The sequence below is a fragment of the Apiospora hydei genome (genome assembly GCF_038363865.1).
Source record: "Apiospora hydei strain CBS 114990 chromosome Unknown utg000003l_segment0_segment0, whole genome shotgun sequence".
In the NCBI taxonomy this organism is placed as follows: Eukaryota; Fungi; Ascomycota; class Sordariomycetes; order Amphisphaeriales; family Apiosporaceae; genus Apiospora; species Apiospora hydei.
The window spans coordinates 964,497-988,936 of NW_027117362.1; the positions used below are offsets into that span (position 1 = coordinate 964,497).

A 24,440-nucleotide genomic window follows, 5' to 3' on the forward strand; every position below is an offset into this window, starting at 1 on the left:
AGGCCGCATTCAGTGCTGGTCTGGTTTATCCATCTATCGTAGACACGCGGTGTACCCAAGATTACATGACAGACTGAACAAAATTGGAAAATTAGCACTCTCTTCGAATAACAGGACGTTGGAAGCGGAACTTACGCAATCGGATTCGACCTTGCCGACTGGAACACCCATCTCCTCGAATGTAGCGGGGCCTGGCTTGGGCTTGGGCTTGGGGGGCCAGCAGGTGCTGTGGCAGCCGAGGCGGTCGTACTGGTGCTTGCAGCCGGCGACGGTAGATTCGGTCTCGCTTGAGTCGGGGGTGCGCTGGACCGCCCGCCGCCGTTGCCACTAAGGTGGTCCATGGTATGTTGCTTCATGGGAGGCTGTGGTGGTCTGGCATTGCCCATATGAGGAGGGCCTCCGCCGCCACTCATAGTGGGAGATTGCATGCCAGGAGCAGCCGAGGATCTTCCGCCATAGCTGTCTTGTGACATACGGCCACCGTATCCTCCTCTTCCTGCCTGAGGACCGCTAGGCAGACCGTAACCTCCACCCGGTGGATACTGGTTCTGAGGAGGCATATGCGGGTTTTGTCGGCCGTGTCCTGGGCTGCCCTGGGGCGGGCCAACTGGAAGCCGCTGATCGTAAGAGCCCCTATAGCCTTGAGGTGGTTGCGCTCCCCAACCGGCAGAAGAAGGTCGATTGCGGTTCGGGTCCATTCCCGCTGGGGGAATCAGGTTACTGGTTATCATTTGACCAGTTGATTGTGACGGGCGCATGCCAGGCCCGCCAGGCCCGGCCGGCTGCGGCCGGATACCAAAAGCGCTCCCCGGCCGATCAGCCGAGGGGCGCATGCCGGCATTGTAGTGCGGGGAATGGGGTTGTCTCATGTCGTCTTCCGGGTAAGGCGCAGCAGACCTGGCTCGCGGAAGTGTGAGAGGATTTGGTCGGTCATCCTCGGGATAGGGCACACTCGATTTTGGACGGCTAGCGAGATTGATGCCGAAGGCCGGCCCTCTTGGATCAGACGGGTCAGCGTTATCGTACGGCGCTGTCCTGGGGGATGGATGAGGAGAAGCCCCAGGTGATGGCCTCGGCGACTCGCGCTCGGACAAGGCAGGCATTGTACCGGCCACGGTCTGCTTGAGCCTGTCTGGACGCTTTCCGCGCTGCGACCCGTACTGAGACTTTATCCTCGTCAACGTTGTCGTCTCGTGGTCCGCCTTGGATAGGGGATTTGCATGAGACAATCCATCCAGTCGCCCGACAGCATCCGTATTGCCATGTTCCGCTGCCAGCTCGTACCACTTCCTAGCCTCTCTCAAGTTCTTTTCCACATATATACCAATCTCGTTGTAGTATCCCATGGCGAACTCTCCTGTGGGGAGCTTCTGCTTGGCAGCGAGTTGTGCGTACTTGTAGGCTAACTGCTCGTTCTTGGCAAATGTGTTATCGTACCCGAACAGGAACCATCTGCTGACACCGAGGCAAGCTTCTGGTTGGCCTTGCCTCGCTGCCAGCCCATAGTAGTGGAGGGAAAGCGCGGGGCTGAATTCGCATCCTAATTGGCAGAGCTCGTAGGCCTGACCCATTTTCAGTTGCGCCTTCCCGAATCCTAGATATGCGGCCTTTTCGATGTATTTCCGTGCTGCGTTGATATCAGTGGGCAGCAAGCCCTCGGGGATGCTAACGTCTGGGAGGTCTCGGGCGATAAGCATGCCATACACAAAGGCACCTTGAGGGGCGTCTTCATCGGCTGTGCCAGCGGCGTCGTGAATAAGCTCCAGGCCCTTTTGGATATCTCGGGGTTGGTTGTGTTGTCCCATCAGATAGATCATGCCCAGCCGATATGATGCTGCCGAATCGTTCACCTGCAAGCCCATTTCGTAGTGTCTCAGGGCCTTCTCCGCATCATTGGAATTCTCGTAGAGCATTCCTATTCTGTAGTCGGCGCGCCCCCATCCTGCTCGTGCCGCTTCGTCGTAGTCGGCCCATGCCTGCTTCTTGTCTTGTCGGAAACCAAACCTGCCGAATTCCCACCACTTTCCTTTGATGAAAACAGCCTCGGGGTGCTTCTGTTCGGCGAGGTAGTTGATGATGTTCAAGGCATCCATGCGAAGTTCGTGCTCGATCTTGGGGGTAACAGGCCGAGGATCGCGGCTTCCAGCCGACTGGGTCAGCTCGAAGTCTCGTGCGGCGGCTTCGGAGGCGATTTCGACGTAGGCTAGTACATCCCGAGCCCAGCAAATTTGCATGTCCGGGTCGTTTGAGTGCAACACCGTTTGGCGGCTTTCGGCCAAGACGGCCTCCTTCTCATCATCACCGGGCGGAATGTGCTCGCCCTCCACCTTAGGGAAGGGCGAGAAGGAAGGCAGTTCGCGCATGTCCTTGAATTGTGGTGATTTCTGCTGCTGTTGGTACTGTTGGCCGTAGCCGGTATGGAGTACGGTCGAGAGAGAGGGTTCGCGGCCGTGCCGAGACTGTGCACCGCCGGTCGATGAGCTGTGGATGCTGCCGTTTCTGGATTCGGGAGAGCGAGCTTCGAGTTCCATGCGCTGGAGGTCCTGTTGCATGTTCTGGGGGACCTCTGGCATTACCCTGTGGTAGCGGCACTTTTCGTTAGCTTTTCGGGAACCCCCGCCTTATTCGATGGGATCGGAATACGAAGAGGGTTGGCAACAAGGGTTGGGCCCCCAAATGACGCACGCAACCAGACAAAGGTGAGACGCGATGCGATGCGTCGAAGGGGAATTGAGCCGATGCAAAGATGCAAAGGAAAAACAGAAAGGTCTTACCTCTGCGGTGCTGGGGCGACGACCTCGGGCATATAGTAGTCATCAGTCCCAGGATAAAAGGTGGCTCCGAGATGGGACATGTTGGCGGGATTGGGATTGGGTTGGGTCTTTGCGCTTTGCTTTGCGGCTGGTCCGATCCTGCATAAAGAAAGAAAACAATCAAACTGTCAGCAACAATGGTCCCGAGCCAATCGTCTTCTTTGGAGGGATGATAATCCAAGAAACGATATTGCGGCTGCAGAAAGAAAGCTGACGCCCTTTACGACCCCTAGCAGCGCTGGCAGGTATGTACAAAAGGGATGTATACAAGATGCAATGTAATGAATGTATGGGGGGCAGCCAGAGTCGATGGTGGCGGGGTCTGAAGTGAGCTGCAAGCGGGTGGGTTCTGGCCCTCTCTAAAATAGTCGGCTTGCGCTGCGAGTCGGCCTGGATGACTTGGTAAGTAGCTTGGACTGGCGACTGGCCCTCTTCTCCTTACTCGGCGGGACACACTAGGAAACCTGGAAAATGGGGATTTAGTCCCAATGGCTGTGTCGTCGTCAGCCTGCTGTCAGGAATCCTGAGCTCAGCCCTGGTCTCGAGCCGATTTCCGAGCAACAAGCACCGGAGCTTTGGTCGATTGGTGGGAGGCGAAGTGAAATGAGGCCGCCCTTGGTATCAGCAATTGGCTGGCTTTTGAGGTGTTCTAGCACTGGATGTATGTAGCTTCAATGCTTGTTTTAGCCCGAATTGTGCTTTTGAACGTTGGCGTCTTAAGTGAGTGTTGAATAGATTTCGCGTGGCGTATTTTCCGGGTTCGGCCAGGTCTTGGGGACTTTGGGGCCGTTGGTCGTTCAGTTCAGGCCGAATTCCAGTCGCGGCAGTGAGGAGCGGTTAAAACGTGCAGCGGGCTCGGTGGGTTGGACGCGCAGAGGCTGTCCGCCGTCATTTGCATTCTCAGTCAGTTTCCAGCACCCAGTTGCATGAAGAAACCCCAGAGGGCTTTGTTTAAAGGAGATGACGATTGTGGAGTTGAAACCAGACTCGTTGCCCGCCGCCGCTGAGGGCGTAGGGTGGGCTTAGAGCTATCGATTTTACGGAGTCCAACGATCCAGGCCAGGCAGACGTACTGCAAATTGCTTCCAATGGCATGGGATGGAGCAGACTACTGTAGGTAGACAGCTACATAACTGCATCTGTCCTGAATATCGGAAACCCCACGTTTCATGAACTGGCAGAGTAGTTCAGTGACTTGAATACACAGGGTTCTGCCACGCGATCAGACGAACTTGAATCAGAGGCTTGACGATGCGATACACTGTTCCGGCTCGGGTCGCTAATCCCCCGCTGGCGATTGGGAGAAAGAGGCGGTCCGCGGGAGGCCAGACCTGGAAACGTGCGCTGCAACCCACTATGTACAAGTAGGGAAGAGCGCCAAGAACCCCTGTAACGAGCCGCGAAGACCCTCAAGCTGGTGCATGCATATTGGAAGTGGGACTTGTAGTAATTCAATAATAAGCTTACCTGATGCCAGATGATTCCTCCTGGCCTTCGAAGCGAATAGAAGGCCGTTTTTGAGATGAGCCACGGTCGCGCTGTCAATGTTGACGATGGTCGGCTGAAATGGTTTCCTGTCGAATTTGGCAATTGAATAGCCCACCCTCTCTTCTTGCCTCAATTGTTCTCGTGCGTCGGTCGTCTGATTATATTTCACGTGGGAGGGGAAGACGTCATCCCAAGATGAATGTGGGGGGTGCATGTTGCGCAAGCGATTTGGCTCTCTGTCTCTGATAGATAGCCTCCTCCAACGAAAAGTAGGAGACACTCAAATGAAAATGACAAAAAGGGATGGGATTCATCTGTGGCTACGTAATGAGGATGCTGATGCTCCGATTAAGTATGACTGAGTTTTCAGGGCCTCCAGAGGGAGGTTGAGGTGTTTGTTGCTCGCTGTTTGCTGTCATGGTATGTTACAAGCGCTGCAGCGCGACCCTCAATATAGAACAAGCTCATGTGTCCCAACCCTGGCATTCCTAACAAATATCTTCTAGTTACAGCTACTACCTCTTATGTTGGTCCATGAACGGCTATCATTGGAGGATTTAAATGTCACCAGACCCGGCCCGGCCGGACGGGTCTGCCGTGTGTGCATCGCCCATGAATGGCTTGCTATTGGCACCAACATACACCACCACTACCACTACTTCTAGAATTGTCAAGCCGTTGGTTTACTTATTGGCGCATCTCAGAGCCCACGAAGCACACAAGGCATAGCCTCGAAATGACTCTATTTTGGGATGCCCCCGAGCTCGTTACTACGCTCGCTACCAAGAGGATTTCCCAATGCAGTGCATTAGGTATTAAATCCTTCTGTCCCGGAGATTACACAAACAAGCAGCAAGATCCTTCCGGAAGCTCCCTTGAAATTAGCCCTCATATGTCCAGCCCGCCACCTTACATTTTACATATCGATGGAAGTAATGACCTAAATATTGTGTATGTATCGTTCTCAAGCTGATATGTTGCATGGTTTGATATTATTGCGGCCCAAATGCGACGGGTGGGAGGAAAGGGGGCTGTTGGAATTGAGGCCCGACTGGCACCCGCCTGAGCCACACCAACTTGGTTGCCCTCGAATCTTATCCTATATATATATCCTGACTTTATTGGTCTAATTTAGAACAGATGGTCCCTTGTCAAGTGCAGAAATTGCTTTACCTACCAGTCAACGCCTTCTTCATTCACGCCATGTGCTTCTCTATGGTGTTGGGACTTGAGGATCTCGGGCCAACTCCATGTGACCTGCATTCCATCAGAAGACGGCCTGTAAGCGCATCTGACAGAATAGCATCAAGAAGACACAAGGAAGTTCATGTGACACGATTAATTTGTGGCCTAGAGTGAGTCTATAGATAGATTGGTGTGACGCATCCGTTATATTCTCCGATCCGCTCCTATTCGCAGAATAGGTACCTTGTTGATTCCATTTGAAGGTGCAAGTGAAGATGAAGCAAGAGCGTCGAGCTTCCTGAAGATAAGGTAATCACCAGCACTAGCCACAAATGGCCCATCCCCATCCCACCGAGTGTGGCTCAACAAGCGCAGCTCAGCTAGCTCCTCCGAGCCCACAATGGCTAAGGGCCAGGGCCCACTTGGGCCCAAGGCATGGAGTGGCCAGGCTGAGAGCTTGGTTGCGTCGCCTCGCCTCGACCAACCGGAGACCATCATCATCATCATCATCACGAACTTCCGAAACCACCAAGCCGCCAACAACGCAACATCTTCTAATTAGAGACGTGCAAGTACCTCCAGCACCACTTCCAGCGTCATCACCATATCACCGTGAGAGAAACCCTAGCGTAGCTCCTATCGCACCGCTACGAACCGGGCATTTGGGAAAGACCACGACGACATCGACGGTCACCCCGGTCACATCCACGTCCACCATTGATATCTCAACAACCACCATCACCCATTCAGCCCGCCACCCTCCCGACTCGACCAAGATGGCTGCCGAACGCACACTCCAGCAAATCATCACCCAGCTAAAATCCAATCCCTCCCTGCCCTACGCCGAAGCCAGCAGCCTGCTCTCCAAAGCCAAGCTGTCGCTGCTGCAGCTCCACGCCCTCACACCTACCGCCAACGCCCCTCCAATCTGCTGCTGCTCGCCCGCAGCGTCTACGAGTATGGCGCCCTCGCCTCCATCCGCGCCCGCAACCCGGACGCCTTCACCCGCTACCTCTCGCAGCTGCAGCCCTTCTACGAGCTGCCCTCGTCCCAGCTGAAGCCCGACGCCGAGATGCGCAACAAGGTCACGGGGCTCTACCTGCTCCTGCTGCTCACCCAGGGCAGCTACGCCGAGTTCCACAGCGAGCTCGAGAGCCTCGGCACGCGCGAGGGCATCGACGGCCCGGACCGCATCGAGAGCGACCGGTTTCTGGGGTACCCCGTCAAGCTGGAGCGATGGCTCATGGAGGGCAGCTACGACCGCGTGTGGAAGGCCATGAAGAAGGGCGAGGTGCCCAGCGAAGAGTACGGTGTTTTCTCCGAGGTATGTTATGTTTGTCCATTTGATTTGATTCACACTCTCATCCCCGACTACATGCTCCCCGCTATTGCTTCCATTGCCATCCTGCTAACAAATTACACAAATAGATTCTGACGTCTCAAATTCGATCCGAGATTGCTTCCTCATCCGAGCGCGCCTACCCGTCTTTGCCTCTTAGTAGTACCAAGTCCTTGTTGTTCCTCGAGTCCGAGGGCGCTGTGGTGGAGTTTGCCCGCCAACGCGGCTGGGCCGTTCGGGACGGCACCATCTACTTCCCCACAGCAGCCGAGGCAGGTGAGGAGGAAGAGAAGGATATCTCACAGATGGTCATCGAGAACACGCTGGGGTACGCACGGGAGTTGGAGACCATCGTCTAAGCAATTGCCCAGGAAGGGACTGTGCCTCTGGAGTCTACTCTACTGCTGCCTCATCCAGTGGGTGGTATACCCATTGGGGCGCAACGCTAGCACGCCGGCAGGGTGCTGTTTAGTTGTAACATCATGAATCTTGACATTGAAACGTGGCAAGACCTCGGCGAGACCTTTAGATCTGGCAGAGTTGCATAGAACTCGGGGGCAAGGGCACGTTATTCTTCGTAAAATAGAACCATTGCCACCCCAAAAGCTGTTGACTGCATATTGATAGCGTTGATATTGTTTGATGAGCCCGCAATAATGCTTACATACCATAACGTCTTACACTCAGTAGGTGCATTCGTATTGTATTGATCGCGTAGGGATCCCACCAACTTACCATTTGTGGCCAATACCTCACAGATGCCCTGAAATCATTTACCTATGCCTTTTAGAACTGATATTAGCTATGAACTTCGGCGGAAGTCATCTCGGCCTTAGAGATTTGTCGATCTTCGGTTTTGTACTTACATCGCAGGTTTGTCATCCGACTTGCCCCTTTTCACCAATACTAGAATGGAGTTCCTGAGTCCCAATCGATGAGGACGACGTGAGAACAACGGGCGATATTTACGAGCAGTAAAATCGCTCAGAATCTTACATGTATGGATGATATGATGTACCTATAAGTGTAATCAGCGAGCAGATGTAGCATTCACATCGTTCACCAGATACCTTACAAACAACATCAAGTTCGATCAAAGACTTGTCACGATATCAACGCACACCATGGACCATCATCAAATATGAAGAACGTTTTAGAATTGCCAGAGATTTTTATAGTGGTGCCACCTGTATCACCACCGCGCCCCAGGAAGGTAGGTAGGCAGGCTGCCGGCCGTCAAACCGCCCACGCCCCCGTCATCCTTTTTGTCGCGTCTAAGTAACTATTCTTTTTTGCTTGCTGTTGAGAATTACACCGACTCGCTGCAGAGAGTTCACGCAGTTCGATCTACACGATCTATTTGTCCTCTCTCTCTCTCTTCTCTCATTTCATCGTTTTCCGCTGACCAATGCTCCGAATCCCATATTTAGGTACTTATGCGAAGAGCCGGAGTCCGCTTCCGTGCTTACCAACCTCGCAAACCTCGCAAACAACACACACAGTGCCCTTGTATTTCGAGTGGTACTTGGCGCCATCGAAGGAGCATTCCTCGTATGCCGATCCACTGTAAATAGGGGTATGCGATGCTGCGCAGATATCGAACTCCGCGAATTGGTCGAACTCGATTTCGACGTTATCATGAGGGTTGCGCTCGCACGCCGCCTTCATCTTCTTGGCCTGTGATTCAGATGGTTAGTTTAGATTCCAGTGAGGAGAGCGGGTGATAGTTGGCTTACCGAGTCGGTGATTCTGCCCGTGCCGCCATTTGCCAAGATACGGCTGGCAAAGCTGAGCGCGGAACTGTAGTTCTTGCTCCGGTTCGCCAAGTTCATCGCACTGAACAAGGTATATTGGCGGTGGGGAACGTGGATCTTGGGAATTGTGAAGTATGCAGACAGCTCTAGGCTGCGCTTTAATAATGCCGGGTTTGCGTTGACCTCATCTTGCGTGCCAAGCTGTCGCCGGGCAAGCTCAATCATCATCGCAACCACATATTCACCAGCCGAGGTAATAAGTTTCTTGGCTTCCGCTGCCTCCGATTCCGAAGACACCGCATTGAGGAACATGCAATGCAAGACGCCCTTGAAAACAGCTAAGCAGTCTTCAAGCTTGTTGCTCCTCATGGCATCGTAACCCCTCTGCAGGTCGTTCGTCGTAATGTATTCGGGATCACGAGGAATAATGGGAAGCACCTTTCTGGGATCCGTCTCATCAAGTGTCCGGCGGATATAGTTGACCAAAGGCGGTAGGCCAGCGGTTGCGGGAAGGTAAGATTTTGTGGCCGAGTAGATCTCAAGGAATCGGGGCTTGAGCGGCGCGAAGTTGACGGCACCAACCTGGCGGTTGAGCAGGTTCATAGCACTATCGAAAGACCCTGCAGCGGCATGGTCCGCAGCCAGGGGCGAGTTTCGAGCCCACATGTCTGCTTCACTGCTTGCTGCGCCACCAGCGTCTGTGCTCTCCACGTTGACAAAGTCGGCGTCGGCCTCAGGGATCTCGACATCACCCATGTCCCAGCCTGCGACATCCTCGTCTTCATCAACATCCATAGCACTATTCTTCTTGGCGGCGCTGTCGTCTTCAGCAAATTCGTCATCGAGACCATTGGCTGCGGCAGGCTCGTCCTCCAAGCTCATGCCCTCGAGCTGGCCGGCAAGAGCCTTCTCGAAGAAAGACTGAGAAGTGGCCTTTGTCGGCCAGTTTGCCTTATAGGTTGGGACAACAGGCTGAGGCTGAGCCATTGGCTCTCCGAATTCAGGAAGGGTGAGTTGGTCCTCGGTAATGCCGGTCACTTCGAGAATGGACTGGCATTCCTCCTCCAAGCCATGGGCCTTTGCGGTCATGTATGCCAGCGGGTCTAAAAGACAAGTTAGTCGAGCAACTTAAAAAAGGGAGTCTCAACACTCACATTGATCAATCTCCTTGAACATCTGTATCCGATCTTCCACCTCTCCAAGGTAAAGGGCGTTCTGGAATCGCGCAGTGAAATCTCCACGGTGCTCTGCAATCTTGGCCATCCTGCCTAGCTTGTTGTGGTCACCAGTAGAAAGGTAGAGGAAAGACAGCTTATCGAACTGCTTCTGCTTCTGGTAGGCCATCTCAACAACCTGGTGGTTGCCATGTGCCAATGCCTCATCGCCCAGCCTCTTCCACAGCGCCGGTCGGTCAAGCTCCTTACACATCTCTACGGCAACATCAAGGTTTCCGCATTCGATAGCGAGCTCGAAACGAGTAGCCGGGTCCTGGACGAATTGAAGGGCAATCTCGGGGTAACCCTTCTTCTGCAGGTATGAGATGATAGACTGGCCAACGAGACTGGAGGTGCGAATGATGTGGAGCATCTCCTCATAGTTGCGCTTGACCAGCGACAGCTTGAAGCGGTATTCGGTCGGATCGATCAGAAGCACCTTTGGCTTGGCACCGCGATCCAAACAGTACACATTGCGGCCCTTCACCCTCACAAGATACACGGTCTGATCCAGCGTTCGGACAATACCGTTATCGCCGTTCATCAGAGTGTACTTGATATGGTTGAGGGTCGAGTAGAGAAGAACGCCGGCGTCGTCCCAGGTGGCACTCTTGATGCGGATTGTCTCATGAAGGGTGCTGACTTGCTCAAGAGTCTTGGTGACAATGGTCACATTATGCTTGCTGAGCAGAGCGGCGTGGAGACCGTCATTCGACCAAACTACATATTTGACGCCGTTGACAGCCAACTCGGCAATGCTCTTCTTCTGCTGGATGTCGTACAAGTGAACAGCGGTAGGTGTGATGATCAACAGGTTGCCGGTACCGCCAAAGTAAATATCCGTGGTCCCAACGGGGGCTTGAATGACCGAGCAGTGTTGTTGGAGAGATCCTTGATATCAACAGTCTGGGAAGCTGTGTTCAGGACAGCGAAACGGTTGCGGGCAACAAAAATAGCCGAGTTACCCTGACCACGCTTCGAGTCGTTTGTATCCAGAGCACCCGAGCCATCGCGAGGGAGGTTGATCAGCTCATACGAGCCACCGTCGGAGGGCGAAGTAACCAGAACGGATCTCTCGGCCGGATTGTAAGACAGAGTTCGAGGGGGCACCCAGGCGCTTCCCAGTCTCTTAAGGGAAAGCAGTGTCGGGCTCTCCTGGTTCTTCTGGAAGTCGTAGGAGCGAACGTGCTTTTCCTTGGTGATGAAGAACAGCGAGTTCTGGTGTACTGTGGAGGCTGGTCGTTCCCTTTCCAACTTGAATACCATCACACCGTTATCGTGACCAGCCGCGAACAAGTTGATCTCGGGGTGGGCAGCAATGACCCAAAATCGGTCGTTCTCTCGCTTAAAGGATTGGACCGCCGTGCGCTTTTGCGAGTCCCAGACCCGGATCGTCTTGTCTTCGCCGCAGGATAGAATCAAATCCTGATGGGGGTGGAACAGACAGCCTGAAGCGTTCTGGAAATGCCCTCTGCAAGTATCCACCTCCCATGCCTTAGTCTCGCTGAATCGCCACAGCTTCACGAGTCTATCGTCGCCAGCGGACACGATATGAGGTGCAGTAGGATGGAAGGCCACCCAGTTAACACCACGATCGTGGCCCTCTAGCACAAATTTGACCATAGCATCAGTGTTACCAAACATGTCTGTTTGTTGAGCGTTCGAGCGAGCGACCTGGTCTTCGAACGACATGGAGGTCGGTGCCGAGTGCTTCTTACGTAGGCCCGAGATATCCCATACACGGACCGACTGATCGAGGGATGCTGACACGACAAGGTCATCCTTGGGGTGGAATTGGGCGCACATGACGTAGTGGTTGTGGCCGGTCATGGTGCAAATGAGGGATCGGTTTTGCCAGTTCCATATCCGAATGGTCTGGTCGTCCGAGGAGGAGATGATCCAGGGGAGTTCGTGGTGGAAGAAGACGGTTCGCACATAGTCGAGATGGCCGTTCAAGGTGAATAAGCATCTTCTTGTTTGGTATGACCACACCTTAATCTTGTAGTCGTCGCCACCGGAGACGAAGAGTGGCTGGGTCTTGTGGAAATCGACACCGCGGACAGGGCCATCGTGCTCTTCGAATCTATCGATCAGTGTACCCATGCGGTAGTCCCACAGCTGGATAGTGGAAGAGTGAAGGGATACGAGAATCCATGGTCTGCGAAGCGGTTCTTGTTAGCCCAGGGGACAAGATGCGAATTGGTCATTCCTGGTTTGCTGGTGCTTACCGCTTGGGGTGGAAGGCGATGCCCTTTGCCCTGGAGGACTTGGACTCGAACTAGAAGACAGTCAATATCCAGACCCAAATCCACAAAGCTGCATATTCATGGTCGCATTGGGACAGAGATGAAGGCCTTCAGGTGCTGGATCAACGAACCTTGGTCAACATCCCCGAGGAAGCCATTGTCGCAATAGTAGGCGGGAGTGGCCCCTAAGCTCAGGTCATGAATGGATGGGCGTTGTCGCAATTGAGTGCCGTCCTCTTAGCAGTCGGCGAGGGGAATTGCAATAATGCAAATAGAGAGAGGGAAAGGAAGGGGTCGTGTCGTGACGAGGTCATTAATGGGCAGCCTTGTTGGACTGGTAGAGGCTGAGAGCTGACCTGCAAGCTGTCCAAAGTCCAGATTCAAGGTGATTGACTGACTTCACGCACCACACAATCAATCAAGCCAGCCTGACTTGAAGGGAGGGCCTCCACAATTCTCATGTCGATTCGTGGCCGGTTCCAATCGATGCTGGACAGGGATTGGCCCGTGGCTTTTGGCGGGTGGGCTTCACTGGAGAGGCACCTGGAACATTGGTTGTTCCCATCCCGGGCGACAGCTTGGGTCGGGTGCCACCTGCATCGGACGGGGCCCCATTGACTGAATTCAATTGAGAGAGCACCCAAACTCACTGGAGGGGCAGGCACAGGCAGCTGCGAGTCTGCGACTGATGGACCACACGTCCCTACCCCTGAGCAGGCCTGATGGGCCCCTGCCACCCCCACTAGGTGCCACTGTAGGTTAGCCCGTTGGCCTAAATAAAGAGGTTGTTCTAAGCAAGCATGCATGCCGCCAGACGCTAGTCCCTGTTGGTACAGCTTCCTTCCTCTTGCCGTTATGGGGTTTTGGCAAGGTGTCAATTGCATGGCACGTAATCCCTAGCCTAGATCTTTGTATTCTCACCAATCGTCCTCAAATCGAGGTACAGATCTGCCCATTTTCACTGCCCGGAGCAGACATACCAGGTGAAAGATTTATATTTTATATATCTGACATCGATAGCGATCTTGCAAATTCTTCCGCCATCCCTCTTACCTGGTTTACGTAATCAGAAAAGTTCCCAGAAGCTTCAGTTGCAAGAGAGCTAGCTGGCCAGGACCTGCCCCTCCAAACTTCTAAGTCGATAGATATCGCTTGCGATCCCACCGACCTTGATTCAGACGAGCCCTACGGATTTCCAGTCCGCGACACGCCGATTTCTCTTCTACATGGCGACGCTCGAATAAACCAGTATTCCGATTGCGACAATGATACAGCTTCTGAAGCTGCCGTGTGGCATCGCCACTCTGCTGGCGGCTATATCCTTCAATGCCCACCATGTTGCGGCAGGGCCTTCGGTGAACGTGGATATGAAGGCCGCATTCCCGTCGCCGCCATATCTCCTCGAGCTTCTGTATGTAGTCAACTATTATCGCCCATCTTGCACTGGTAGATCCGGTACTAACTGTCGGATGCAGCGAGTCGGCCGCCGGCGAGAACCCCGAGTCCTACTTTCCATTGCTCGATCGAGTTGCTAGTGGCCACTTTGCAAGCGCCTCCACGGAGAAGGATTTGTATGAGCTGTTCCTGGAAACGTTGCAAAAAGATGGCCTTATTACGAGCCCAGAAGCGCTGTCTACATTCAAGCTAGCTTTGTCTATGCGGGCTTCTGCGCCCAAGATCGAAGCGCACTACCAGTACCATGAGACCGCAGTCGCTCCCATGCTACAAGAGACGAAGGAAAGCTGCGATGACTGGGTGTTAATGGACGGGAAGCGTTACTGTTCGCCTTCGCTCGCCAATGCCGAATCCACAATTGAAGGAGATGCGCAGGTTCGGTCATTACCTTTTGATCGCACGCTAGGTAAAGGACCTTCTGTGGTTCTCTACGCTGATCTCACTACGCCCAGCTTCGGACCCTTCCACGCGAAACTGGCGGACATGGCACGCAAGGGGGAGATTTCGTATACCTTGCGATATCGTGCCGGAGACCGCAAAGATGCGGAACCCTTGCCAGTGAATGGGTATGGTGTCGAACTCCAGTTGAAGCGAACCGACTACATCGTTATCGACGATCGCGAGGCGGAATCGCACGGCGAAAAATCTGCTGCTTCGGAGCTTGTTCTTGACGCCGAAGAAGAGGTGGCCGACCTGAAGCCCCTATCCAACTCTGAGCTTTCCTCACTTGGTGTCAAGGCAGCCTCATTCATTATGCAAAGCGAGGATCCTTTCCAAGCATTGTTGAAGCTGACTCAAGATTTCCCCAAATACTCCACATCAATTTCGTCGCACAACGAGTCCGCGGCTTTCCTTACCGAACACTACATGAACAGAGGCCAGTTACCGGGTGGCATGAACGTGCTCTGGATGAATGGTGTACAACTGATTGAACGACAAATGACACCATACACTTTAATCGACATGGTTCGAAGGGAACGCAAGTTCATCCAAGGCGTCACTGATATTGGTTTCACGGGGCAAGAGGCAGTCTCGCTGCTTGGCAACCGTGAGATCACCGCAGCGAAGACTGAGGATGATGCCCGCCGATTCGACTGGAGGGACGAAATCGAAGAAGGCAAGGTCATTATCTGGCTCAATAATATTGAGAAAGATAAGAGATATGCCGAATATCCCACGAGTCTGATGTCTGTAAGTTGCAAACCGGCCCTTATCCCGACTTGTTTACCTTATACTGACCGGAGGTTAGCTATTGCAACGCACCATGCCGGGACAAATCCCACCCATCAGGAAGGACATGTTCAACCTGATTGTCCCCTTGGACTTTACAAAGCCCGATGACTTGTATATTGTCGTTGAGCAACTTCAAAGTTTCATCAAGCGCTTGTTGCCAGTCCGCTTTGGTCTTGTTCCATTGACCCCGACGAAAGAGGCCACCGAGCAGGCAAAGGTCGTTTATTACCTGCTGGAGAACTACGGACTTGCCACTCTCATGGCTTATCTCGATGCGCTGCATTCTGGCAATCACATCAAAGCTGACCAAGCTCAACTGGACAAGATTATCAAGAGTCGGACCCTCCGAGCAGAAGCCGTCGCTTTGTCTCTTCCGCAAATCCTGGAGTCTGACCATCACTCGAAACAAATTGAGCTTGCGAACCATTGGGTGGAAAGACTCGGTGCAGATAGTACTATTCCCCCGATTTTCATCAATGGACAGGCCATACCACGAGAGAAGGGTTGGCTTCAAGCGATGAGCATGGCTGTCGGAGGAGATCTCCAGATGGTCCAACAGGGTATATTCATGGGCAGTATCGATGAGGACACCTGGATTCCCGGTCTGTTCATCGAGGGCGAGCCTACAAGAAGGAACATCTACATCTTCCCCGAGAATGCGAACGATCTCACTGTGTTGGACGTCCACAAAGTCCATGCTGAGCACGGCGATTTGTTCAGTATCATTCCTGTCATTGAGGCCAATGCGGATTCGAGCAAAGAGACCTGGGCAACTTTGAGTGTTGTCGCTGACTTCAGCAGCGACAGTGGCCTGCGACTGCTGCTGTCAGCACTCGAGTTCCGGCGCGCCAACCCTGGCATTCGTCTGGATCTCGTGTATAATCCTCAAGATGGCGGCAGTGGTTCCAAGTTCAACTTCGCCCTGAAAGAGAAACTGGACAAGCTACTTGAGGCTGAAGACATTGACACATTGAAAAATTTGATCGATGGCGCAGCTGAAAGTGGTGACACTCCTGCATACGACAGTGCACTCCAACGTTTCTTGGAAGCGACTGGTTTCGCCCCCGGCGATCAGATTCTTATTCTCAATGGCCGAGCCATTGGTCCCATTGCCCCTGCCTTCCATTTCAAGGTGGAAGATTTCCAGCAATTGCTTGAATTTGAACAATCGCACCGGATCCTTCCTGTCTACAAGGCCATTGAAGCGTTGAACCTCACTACCAAGGTCACTGGTCCACTCGCTGCTGCCAAGATCACCTCTATTACTGCGATGTCGACCATTTCCGATCTTCCAGAGGGTATCTTTGAGTCGGCGCCAACTATACGAACTACGATTTACGAAGATTGGGAATCCTCCCATACGGTGATCCGTGCCGGAGACCCGTCCACTGCCAATGTTCATATCGTTGCGGTTCTCAACCCAGCAAGCGAACAAGGTCAAAAGTGGGCCCCTATCTTGAAGGTGCTCTCAGAACTGGACGGTGTTTACTTGCGTATCTTCTTGAACCCGCGAGACAAGATCGATGAACTTCCTGTCAAGCGATTTTATCGATATGTCTTGGAGTCGTCGCCATCATTCGATGCTGCTGGCAAGGTGCGATCGCCTGCAGCGACGTTCAAAGGCATCCCATCCGAAGCCCTTCTCAATCTGGGCATGGATGTGCCACCCGCCTGGCTAGTCGCTGCAAAGGAGTCGGTTCAGGATCTGGACAACATCAAACTGAGCTCGGTCAAGTCAGACATCACCGCTACGTATGAGCTGGAAAACATCCTGATCGAAGGCCACTCGAGAGATGGCCAGGGCAGTCCTCCTCGTGGTGTTCAGTTGACCCTCGGCACAGAGAAAGACCCCAACTTCGCAGACACCATCATCATGGCCAACATTGGCTATTTCCAGTTCAAGGCCAATCCCGGTTACTACAACATCCAGCTCAAGGAAGGACGGAGCTCCGAGATCTTCACGATTGAGAGTGTCGGAGCCAAGGGGTTTAATGCTGTCCCGGGCGATGAAGGAACAGAAGTTGCGCTGATGGACTTCCAGGGTACCACACTTTACCCACGTGTGATCCGCAAACCCGGTATGGAAAAGGAAGATGTGCTCAAAGAAGCGGATAGCGGCAACGACCTCCTTTCGCGCGGCCTCAAGTTTGCCGAAGGGCTTCTTGGGGGCTCAAAGACGAAGGCGAAGTCGTCTACCGAAGAGCATGCCGAAATCAACATCTTCTCGGTCGCCAGCGGTCATCTCTACGAACGTATGCTGAACATCATGATGACATCTGTCATGAAGAACACCAAGCATACGGTCAAGTTCTGGTTCATCGAGCAGTTCCTTTCACCCTCCTTCAAGGAGTTCATCCCCCACCTAGCGGCCGAGTACGGGTTCAAATACGAGATGGTGACCTACAAATGGCCACACTGGCTTCGCCAGCAGAAGGAGAAGCAACGTGAGATCTGGGGCTACAAGATTCTGTTCCTCGATGTCCTCTTCCCTCTCTCTTTGGACAAGGTCATCTTCGTCGACGCTGACCAGATCGTTCGCACTGACATGATTGATCTCGTCAACCTTGACCTAGAGGGAGCGCCTTACGGGTTCACGCCGATGTGCGACAGTCGGACAGAGATGGAAGGTTTCCGATTCTGGAAGCAAGGCTACTGGGCTAACTACCTCCGTGGTCTGCCGTACCACATTTCGGCGCTCTACGTAGTGGACCTGCGGCGTTTCCGTGAGCTCGCAGCCGGCGACCGGCTGCGTCAGACGTACCACACTTTGTCGGCCGACCCGAACTCATTGAGCAACCTGGACCAGGATCTGCCCAACCACATGCAGTTCCAGATACCGATCCACAGTCTGCCGCAGAACTGGCTCTGGTGCGAGACTTGGTGCAGCGACGAGAGCCAGAAGGAGGCGCGCACCATCGACCTCTGCAACAACCCGCAGACCAAGGAGCCCAAGCTGGACCGCGCCAAAAGACAGGTGCCCGAGTGGACCGTGTACGATGATGAGATCGCCGCCGTCCACCGCCGAAGCAAGCTGGTGGGAGAGGGGACGGTCAAGGCTGGGGACGCGGATCAGAAGGTCCTTGCGGGGAACAAGGAGGAAGACGTGGCCGCCGACAAGAACACCAAGAGTCGCCGGTTTGAGGAAGAGCCTAAGCCGACGACGAGGGAGAAGGATGAGCTGTAGTGGGATTATCTTCTCATCACTGGGTGTTTATATTTTTATAGAATCTATGAAGAGATGCATTTATCAATCAAGACAGTTCAATGTATTAGAAACAAACACGCTCCTGACAAACTTGACTGTAGTAGCACATAGCTGCCAAAGCCCTAGGCCAATATCCTGGTGCGTGCAGCCTGGAGACGTGGTATGCTTCAGGGTATGTAAGCGCTAGCTTTGACCAGCCCCGTGGGTCGGCACTCCGGTGCATGCATGTATGTTGTAAAGTAAGCACATAGAGCCGGTCAGTCTTTGCTCCCGGTTTTACTCCCCTCTCTGATGCCGGAAAAGGCCCCCAAAAGTGGAGTTTCGATCACGAACGTCAGCCTCAGCCTGCAGCATGGTAGCATTTGGGAACGCAGCTGAACCAACACGGTGGCGCGAGTGGCAGCCTCTTCATTTGCCATAACCAATTGAACAGCATTTCCACACACCGCTGCAAAATTACTCGGCACAATGGGCATGAAACTCGACTACTTGTAGTAGGTAAGTATCGAAGACGGGGTTGGTAGTTGGTAAGCGGTAGATTCGGAACGCAGCATTCCCCGAACAACCCATGTGTCGCAAGTGGCAGAGAAGAATATGTAACATGGCTGGACGGAAAAGAATCAATTGACCGATGAAGAGAAAAGGAGGAAGAAACCAGGACAAGATGCAGAGAAAAGTTCCTACAGCCTTAGAAAGCTTGGTTCCGGATATACCCTGCTTTGCCCATCTCTATTTTCGGAATCCCTGCCAGCTGCATGTCTTATCGCGCCATGTCCCCGCTCCATCCATCCATGGTCCATACCGGCCCCCAACGATCTTTCGCACTCTTTTGGAAGGTGATTCGCTTCGACACCGAACCCAGAGTGATTCATGACGATCTCTGGATTACTGACCTGATAATCATGGCTTGCAGCCTTCTCTGGGGGCATCCTATTCCCCGCCCACCTATACGTGCGGCTGAACTACCCTCGTGTTGATGTCGTAGTGTATAAAGGCGTGGCTTGTCGCTCTGACTCCCGTCAACTGGACGTGGCCGTTACCGTCGCAGACCATTATTGTAGTGTTCGCGAGACGTGGATCTGTCATTCTTCTACTGTGCTTTGCTGCTTCTGGCAGAGAGTTCTCTCCCGTCTCGGGCCTGAATCATTCCACACATTCAACATGTCAGCAGATCCTCAGGCGCAAAATCCAACGCCACCTCCCTACGTTAAGCCCGTCACGTGTCTCAGCTCGGAAGATCACCACATAAGTGACCATCTGCTTCATTACCTGGGGTGTCTCAGATACGACAAGCGCGATGACCTCTTCAAAGAGAGCAACGAGATCTGGGAACAGGAGATCAAGCACTACGAGGAGACAGATCCTAGTTCCGAACCTTCACCCAGAGCCCTTGCAAAGAAGAAGCGGGAGACCTGGGAGAAGAACTGCGAAAAGGAGCTCCGCCGAGTCGGGATCCTACGCGAGGCCATTAGGACTGATGTGCACGATTCTCACTTGGACCGCAAGATAAGAGAAAGCTCGCAGAAATGGAGAGACTCTAGAAACCTCCAACAATGTCAACCGACTAATGATGCTACCAAGCCTGCTGAGTATAACCTGGAGAGGGATATCAGCATTCCCATCATCCAGTACAAGCTGAGGGGAGAAGAAAATGGAGCGGCCAGCAGTTGGGACGAGCGAGGGCAGGAGGGGAGACAACCCCAGAGGAGCGCGTCTGGGGCGATTTTCCAGACCAGAAGACGAAACTAGATCTCTTGGGGGAGGGTACGGAGGTCAACCTGTTGAGTAAGGATAGACATCCTGACAGGATCAAGTATTTCCACTTCCCCTCGAACAACATGATAGTAAGTCATCCTCAGGAATCACCAGAAACGCTATGTTGACTAACGGATTTCGCAGTGGGCCGAGGTAACTAGCTCCTCCCTGAAATATGTCCTAGCTCATGGGGTTTCTAACTGCTGATATAGAATGCCCTGTCCCGGTACTTTGGCGAAGCGCGTCCAGATCGGCATGCGATACGACGCGAGCTGAAGAAGGTCCCCAAAACCAGAGCCTACATGCTTCTTCGTGATCCGTTCTGGAGAAGTCAGCTACATGGAGGAGAGAGAGCGCCGCCACATGCCAGGCACATGGAACCCATATGCGTTACCCCATCATCAGGTAAGCCTGTACAGAACCTATTGGCTCAATCAGTATTGGTTGATCAATATACAGAACTGGATGCGACAGGCGTTTCGCCTGAGAACATGGTACTATTCGTAAGCTACCCCATCTACCCGGGCTCTTCGTTCGCTCACTAAGACTTTTAGATGCCTTTCCTTCACTGGGAGACAAGCAGGCAGCGTGAGAAATCAGCTCGTACCATAACACAGACTGTGGAGCGTAACAAGAGAAAGAAAGCTGAATATCTGGACGATTTGAAGAAGAAGCGCGTCGATGCTCGAAAAGCCCTTGGTTCGGGTCCTGCCACACCCCAGAACTCAACATCGCCTAAAAGGAGCGGTACCAGGATTGATTCATTCGGAGACACTATTGATCCGAAGTTCTTTCCAGATGCCATGCTTTTTGAAGAGAACGGTCGCCTCAAGGTCAAGAATCCACTTGGGCAATACATGTTGGACGCAGCCAGGTTATTCGAGGGCATGTCCAACTACCGCGACAAGAAGTTGTTGGAGAAATACCTAGGCGGCGATACGCCCCTTCACCCTCGCCGGACTCTGGACCAAGCCTACCATTGGAAACTCAATACGACCAAGAAGCGGGACCGAGACCAGGTAGTCTACAGAGCGACCACCATCCCGTCTGATGGGTATCACACGTACGACCGCAAGGAAGAGAATTGGCCTCACCACATCGATTTCAAGATCGAAGGAGACTGCGCTGAATGCAGATCACGCATCAGGAAGGTATCGCGGGTCATTATGGTCGATCAGCTCTGGATGTGGGTTCTCGACAAGAAGACCATCATCACGTGCTTCCCAAAGCGGTATGGAGTCAACAAGCACGACTCGTCTGGCGTCCACAAGTCCATCAGACGGCGGCTCGAAGCGAAGCCGCAAATCAGGACCGTATTTGATCTGGGCCTTATCATTCTCGATGAGTGCTCCAACGTCTTCTTTGACCGAACCAGTATCGATCCGAGCCAACCCCCCGTCATCGACATCTTTTCCAAGGCGATAGGAAACGTCGTAAGTTTCTTTCTGTGCATCTACGCAGAAGTGTATTCAAGACATTGCTGACCTTTGAACCAAAGATGCACAAGCAAACAGCGGCTTTCGACCGCCTCTGGAAGTGGACCGAAGTAGCGAGCAAGGCCTACCGGTCCAAGAGCGCAATATCGTCCTCACAGCTAGAAGTCCCTCTCCTGGATATCAACCCCGAGGGGAAGCTCCAGCGCGAGATCAAGGACATCATCGAAGAGCTTGACATCATGCTCCACATCACCAAGTGCCACCGCACGATCCTGAAGCAGTACGTGGACAACGCGGAGAACATGCTCGATCCGTACGGCGACTATGGCCGCGCGCACACCAAAATGGAGACGAGTCTCTCCCTCTACAACAAATCCCTTCGCTACCAGAAGCAAGTCGCTAAGGATATCGAGGTCCAAGAGGGATATATAAGCAAGATGAAGAATCAGTTGACTGAGGAAGCATTGCAGGAGAAGAAGAATGGGCTGGAGGAGTTGAAGGAGAAAGGTAATGAACGCCAAGACTATACCTGGTTCATGCTTAAAGCCGACGAGCTTCGCGAACTAGTCGAGGGGCGCATCGCCGAGCTATGTGAGCTACGAGCAAGTGCTGTAAGCACAGCCGACAGTGTAAGTTGGACCAACCTGATTACAAACCGATGCACAAGATTGCTAACATCCAGTTGTTGTAGGTTAAGGACCTGCTCGAACTGAAACAACAGCAAGCCGGAGTTGTACAGGCATGGCAGGCCGTAAACCAAGCTTCCGAGACTATCAAACAAGGTCGATCCATCATGATGTTCACCTTGGTCACCATTGTATTCGTACGCGACACATGACGCTCCCCCTTTAGTATACATGCTGACATGATACAGCTTCCCCTCTCATTCATGTCCAGTATATTTGGCATGAATAATCTGGAGTTCTCTGGGGAAGGTTGGGCTATACGAGACGAGCTACGGCTAATGTGTAAGTCTCCGAGGGTTATGTATTATGGCCTCCTTTCTGAAGATTGCTAATCGAAATCCCAGTTCCGGTATCGGCCGCAGTCATCGTGGTCAGTCTCTTCTGGGCGTACAGCGACTGGTCCCGAGTAGCCCTGTGGGCGGTATACAAACGAGTCACCACATGGTTCGTCGTGAAAACGCGGCTCTTCGACATATGGCTTGACATCAGCAAGCCCAAAAAGGATATGATCGAGAAGGCGAATAGGGCATCTGAGCATTTGTTCAACGAGGCTAGGGAGGCTAGGTATAAGCGGAACCTCCAGGCTCGGAATAAGGAGGAGACCAATGGGACTGGGGAGACTGATGAGACGTCGGGTGGCACTCCTTTGTCCAGTGCAGCTTCGAACACTATGCTGATGCAGGAAAGGCGGGAGTACCAAAACGGCAAGCCTCATGATGTGGAGATGGGCAATATCTCATCCCATCAGTACTGAAGGGCCTGTTTCGCAGTATCTTTGGTTTATTTGGTTATTTGTGATTGTCTATGTCAACTATCGCTTTTAGCCCAACTACAGACTAAATGCGTTTTGATAGTTAATAGAGTTAGCATACAACCATAGCCACAGACTTTTTACATCGGAATTTTGAAGCCCGTCTGTCTCAAGTTCTGAAAGACACCATACGGGTCATATCGCTTAGCAACCTTCCGCAGAAATTCCACGGACTCCTCGCCGTATCTAGCAATAGGACCCTCGGAGTAATCCGCATAGTTCAGATACTTCCATCCCCAGTTGACACCCAACTCAGTCGCATGCTCATCCATATCCCTCTGGAACTCATGGCCGATCCGCTCCAGCGCGGCTAAGTGGGCGGGCTTGGCCGCCTGCAGCAGCACAGTCGAGAGCATCCCCGCACTGTTCTTACCTGCTTTGACGAAGTAGTTTTCCAGCCCCAAGACGCTGGGCCCATCTCCGTTGCGGATCATGGGCTCGGTGAGCGGTTGGTACTGCAACAGCGCGCCTAGTCTTTCGTCATTCTCGTAGCCGATCTGGTCTTTGAGTTGCTGAACGAGTTCTTCGAATCGCTTCAGACCGTAGCGTAGGATCCGAATGTCGTTGTTGTACGAACCCGTGACCCATACGTCCCTATTTATCACAGCAGTTAGCAGCCGTCGACTGGGCTTGGTGATATATATGATGTTTTACTTACTGAAGGCCATCTACCCCGTTACCCAAAGTCGTCCGATCCAGCACAGTCCTTGACTCAAGGAAATCGTCATATACCCCTCCGATAACCAGAAAATCCCGAAGCCCCTTTGGATATGCCTCGTTGCGCACATTGTCAAGGGAGGCAACAGCGTACATCCCACCAGGCTGCTGGGTATTAGTCGGATCCCAACCAAACATAGCCTCGACGGAGCAGTCCACATGCTCCTCGATAGTATCCGTGAACTTGACCGTCGCCTCGACCACGGCGTCCGACATGTTATACGCCCAGAACCGGCCGCCACCCCACGTCAGGGGCTCCGGGATCGTGCGCATGTCGAAGCGGGTCACGAGACCCAGGTTGGCCGAGCCGCCGCGCAGACCCAGCCAGAGGTCGGGGTTGTGGCTTCGGTTGGCGTTGATGATGGATCCGTTGGCTAGGACGACCTTGAAGTTCTCGACGTTCTGGCAGGCCCAGCCGTACGCGGCCGCGTGCAGGGAGTTCCCGCCGCCCAGGAGGAAGCCGCCGACGCCGACCAGGTTGCTGCGCGCGCCTGTGACGGTCACGTTATGAGGGCCTAGGGTCCCGTAGACCTCGGACCAGGTACCGCCGGGTCGCACGTAGGCGAGCTTGGTTCTCGGGTCATAGGTCGTGTAGTTCATGTACCCTAGGCACCATTAATTAGCTCAAGCACAAACTCGTGCCTTGGGTCGGCGTGAACCGAGTGTTTTCCATGTCATTGTGCGTACCGAGGTCGATCGTGACGCCATGGTCAGTACTGCTGGACCCGGCAAACACCATGTGCCCCCCGCCTCTCATACCGAAGGGGCACTTGTTCGCAGTTATGACCCGCATGGTCTCAGAGGTTTCTTCGGAGGTCAGAGGTAGCACCATGCACCATGGCCTCAAGGCGGCATTGGCGGCGTAGTAATCTTTGATGCGGTCTTCATACGCAGACGAGTTGGGATAGAGGACCTTATCGTGGAGGACAGGATTTCTAGAGAGAGCATTACACTGTTAGACTGAATTAGTAGTCTATTTCCTAAGTATATTTGAGGTTTCTGCGGGCTTACGCATGTAGTAGCCACAGGATTGACCGCGGTCTCCGCAGTTGCCAATACCGCAACGGCTATAGCGAGAGCCCCTATTCTGGCCATGGTTGGAT

General features: G+C 53.2%; 6 protein-coding genes across 6 annotated transcripts; 3 read left to right on the forward strand and 3 right to left on the reverse strand.

Annotated features, from left to right (window-relative positions):
- Positions 1-131: 131 nt before the first annotated feature.
- PG997_002116 (NAD-dependent epimerase/dehydratase terH) lies at positions 132-2,854 on the reverse strand (the record flags this gene model as incomplete). Its single annotated transcript, XM_066806431.1, has 2 exons — positions 132-2,577; positions 2,775-2,854. The coding sequence occupies 2 exons, from the start codon at positions 2,852-2,854 to the stop codon at positions 132-134; spliced, it is 2,526 nt and encodes an 841-aa protein (XP_066673727.1).
- A 3,408-nt stretch (positions 2,855-6,262) lies between these two features.
- Positions 6,263-7,184, forward strand: PG997_002117 (26S proteasome non-ATPase regulatory subunit 8; the record flags this gene model as incomplete). The annotated part of the gene is made up of 3 exons (XM_066806432.1): positions 6,263-6,363; positions 6,435-6,810; positions 6,915-7,184. 3 exons carry the CDS (start codon positions 6,263-6,265, stop codon positions 7,182-7,184), a joined length of 747 nt encoding a protein of 248 aa, XP_066673728.1.
- A 1,075-nt stretch (positions 7,185-8,259) lies between these two features.
- PG997_002118 (coatomer WD associated region) lies at positions 8,260-12,197 on the reverse strand (the record flags this gene model as incomplete). The annotated part of the gene is made up of 6 exons (XM_066806433.1): positions 8,260-8,502; positions 8,562-9,682; positions 9,734-10,559; positions 10,619-11,951; positions 12,022-12,071; positions 12,171-12,197. 6 exons carry the CDS (start codon positions 12,195-12,197, stop codon positions 8,260-8,262), a joined length of 3,600 nt encoding a protein of 1,199 aa, XP_066673729.1.
- Positions 12,198-13,304: 1,107 nt separating this feature from the next.
- Positions 13,305-17,911, forward strand: PG997_002119 (UDP-glucose:Glycoprotein Glucosyltransferase; the record flags this gene model as incomplete). Its single annotated transcript, XM_066806434.1, has 3 exons — positions 13,305-13,450; positions 13,515-14,685; positions 14,744-17,911. 3 exons carry the CDS (start codon positions 13,305-13,307, stop codon positions 17,909-17,911), a joined length of 4,485 nt encoding a protein of 1,494 aa, XP_066673730.1.
- A 1,182-nt stretch (positions 17,912-19,093) lies between these two features.
- Positions 19,094-22,563, forward strand: PG997_002120 (uncharacterized protein; the record flags this gene model as incomplete). The annotated part of the gene is made up of 9 exons (XM_066806435.1): positions 19,094-19,598; positions 19,637-19,776; positions 19,832-19,840; positions 19,900-19,968; positions 20,242-21,120; positions 21,186-21,752; positions 21,815-21,940; positions 21,998-22,091; positions 22,154-22,563. 9 exons carry the CDS (start codon positions 19,094-19,096, stop codon positions 22,561-22,563), a joined length of 2,799 nt encoding a protein of 932 aa, XP_066673731.1.
- A 137-nt stretch (positions 22,564-22,700) lies between these two features.
- On the reverse strand, positions 22,701-24,432 carry PG997_002121 (uncharacterized protein; the record flags this gene model as incomplete). The annotated part of the gene is made up of 4 exons (XM_066806436.1): positions 22,701-23,214; positions 23,279-23,942; positions 24,025-24,289; positions 24,349-24,432. 4 exons carry the CDS (start codon positions 24,430-24,432, stop codon positions 22,701-22,703), a joined length of 1,527 nt encoding a protein of 508 aa, XP_066673732.1.
- Positions 24,433-24,440: the final 8 nt, after the last annotated feature.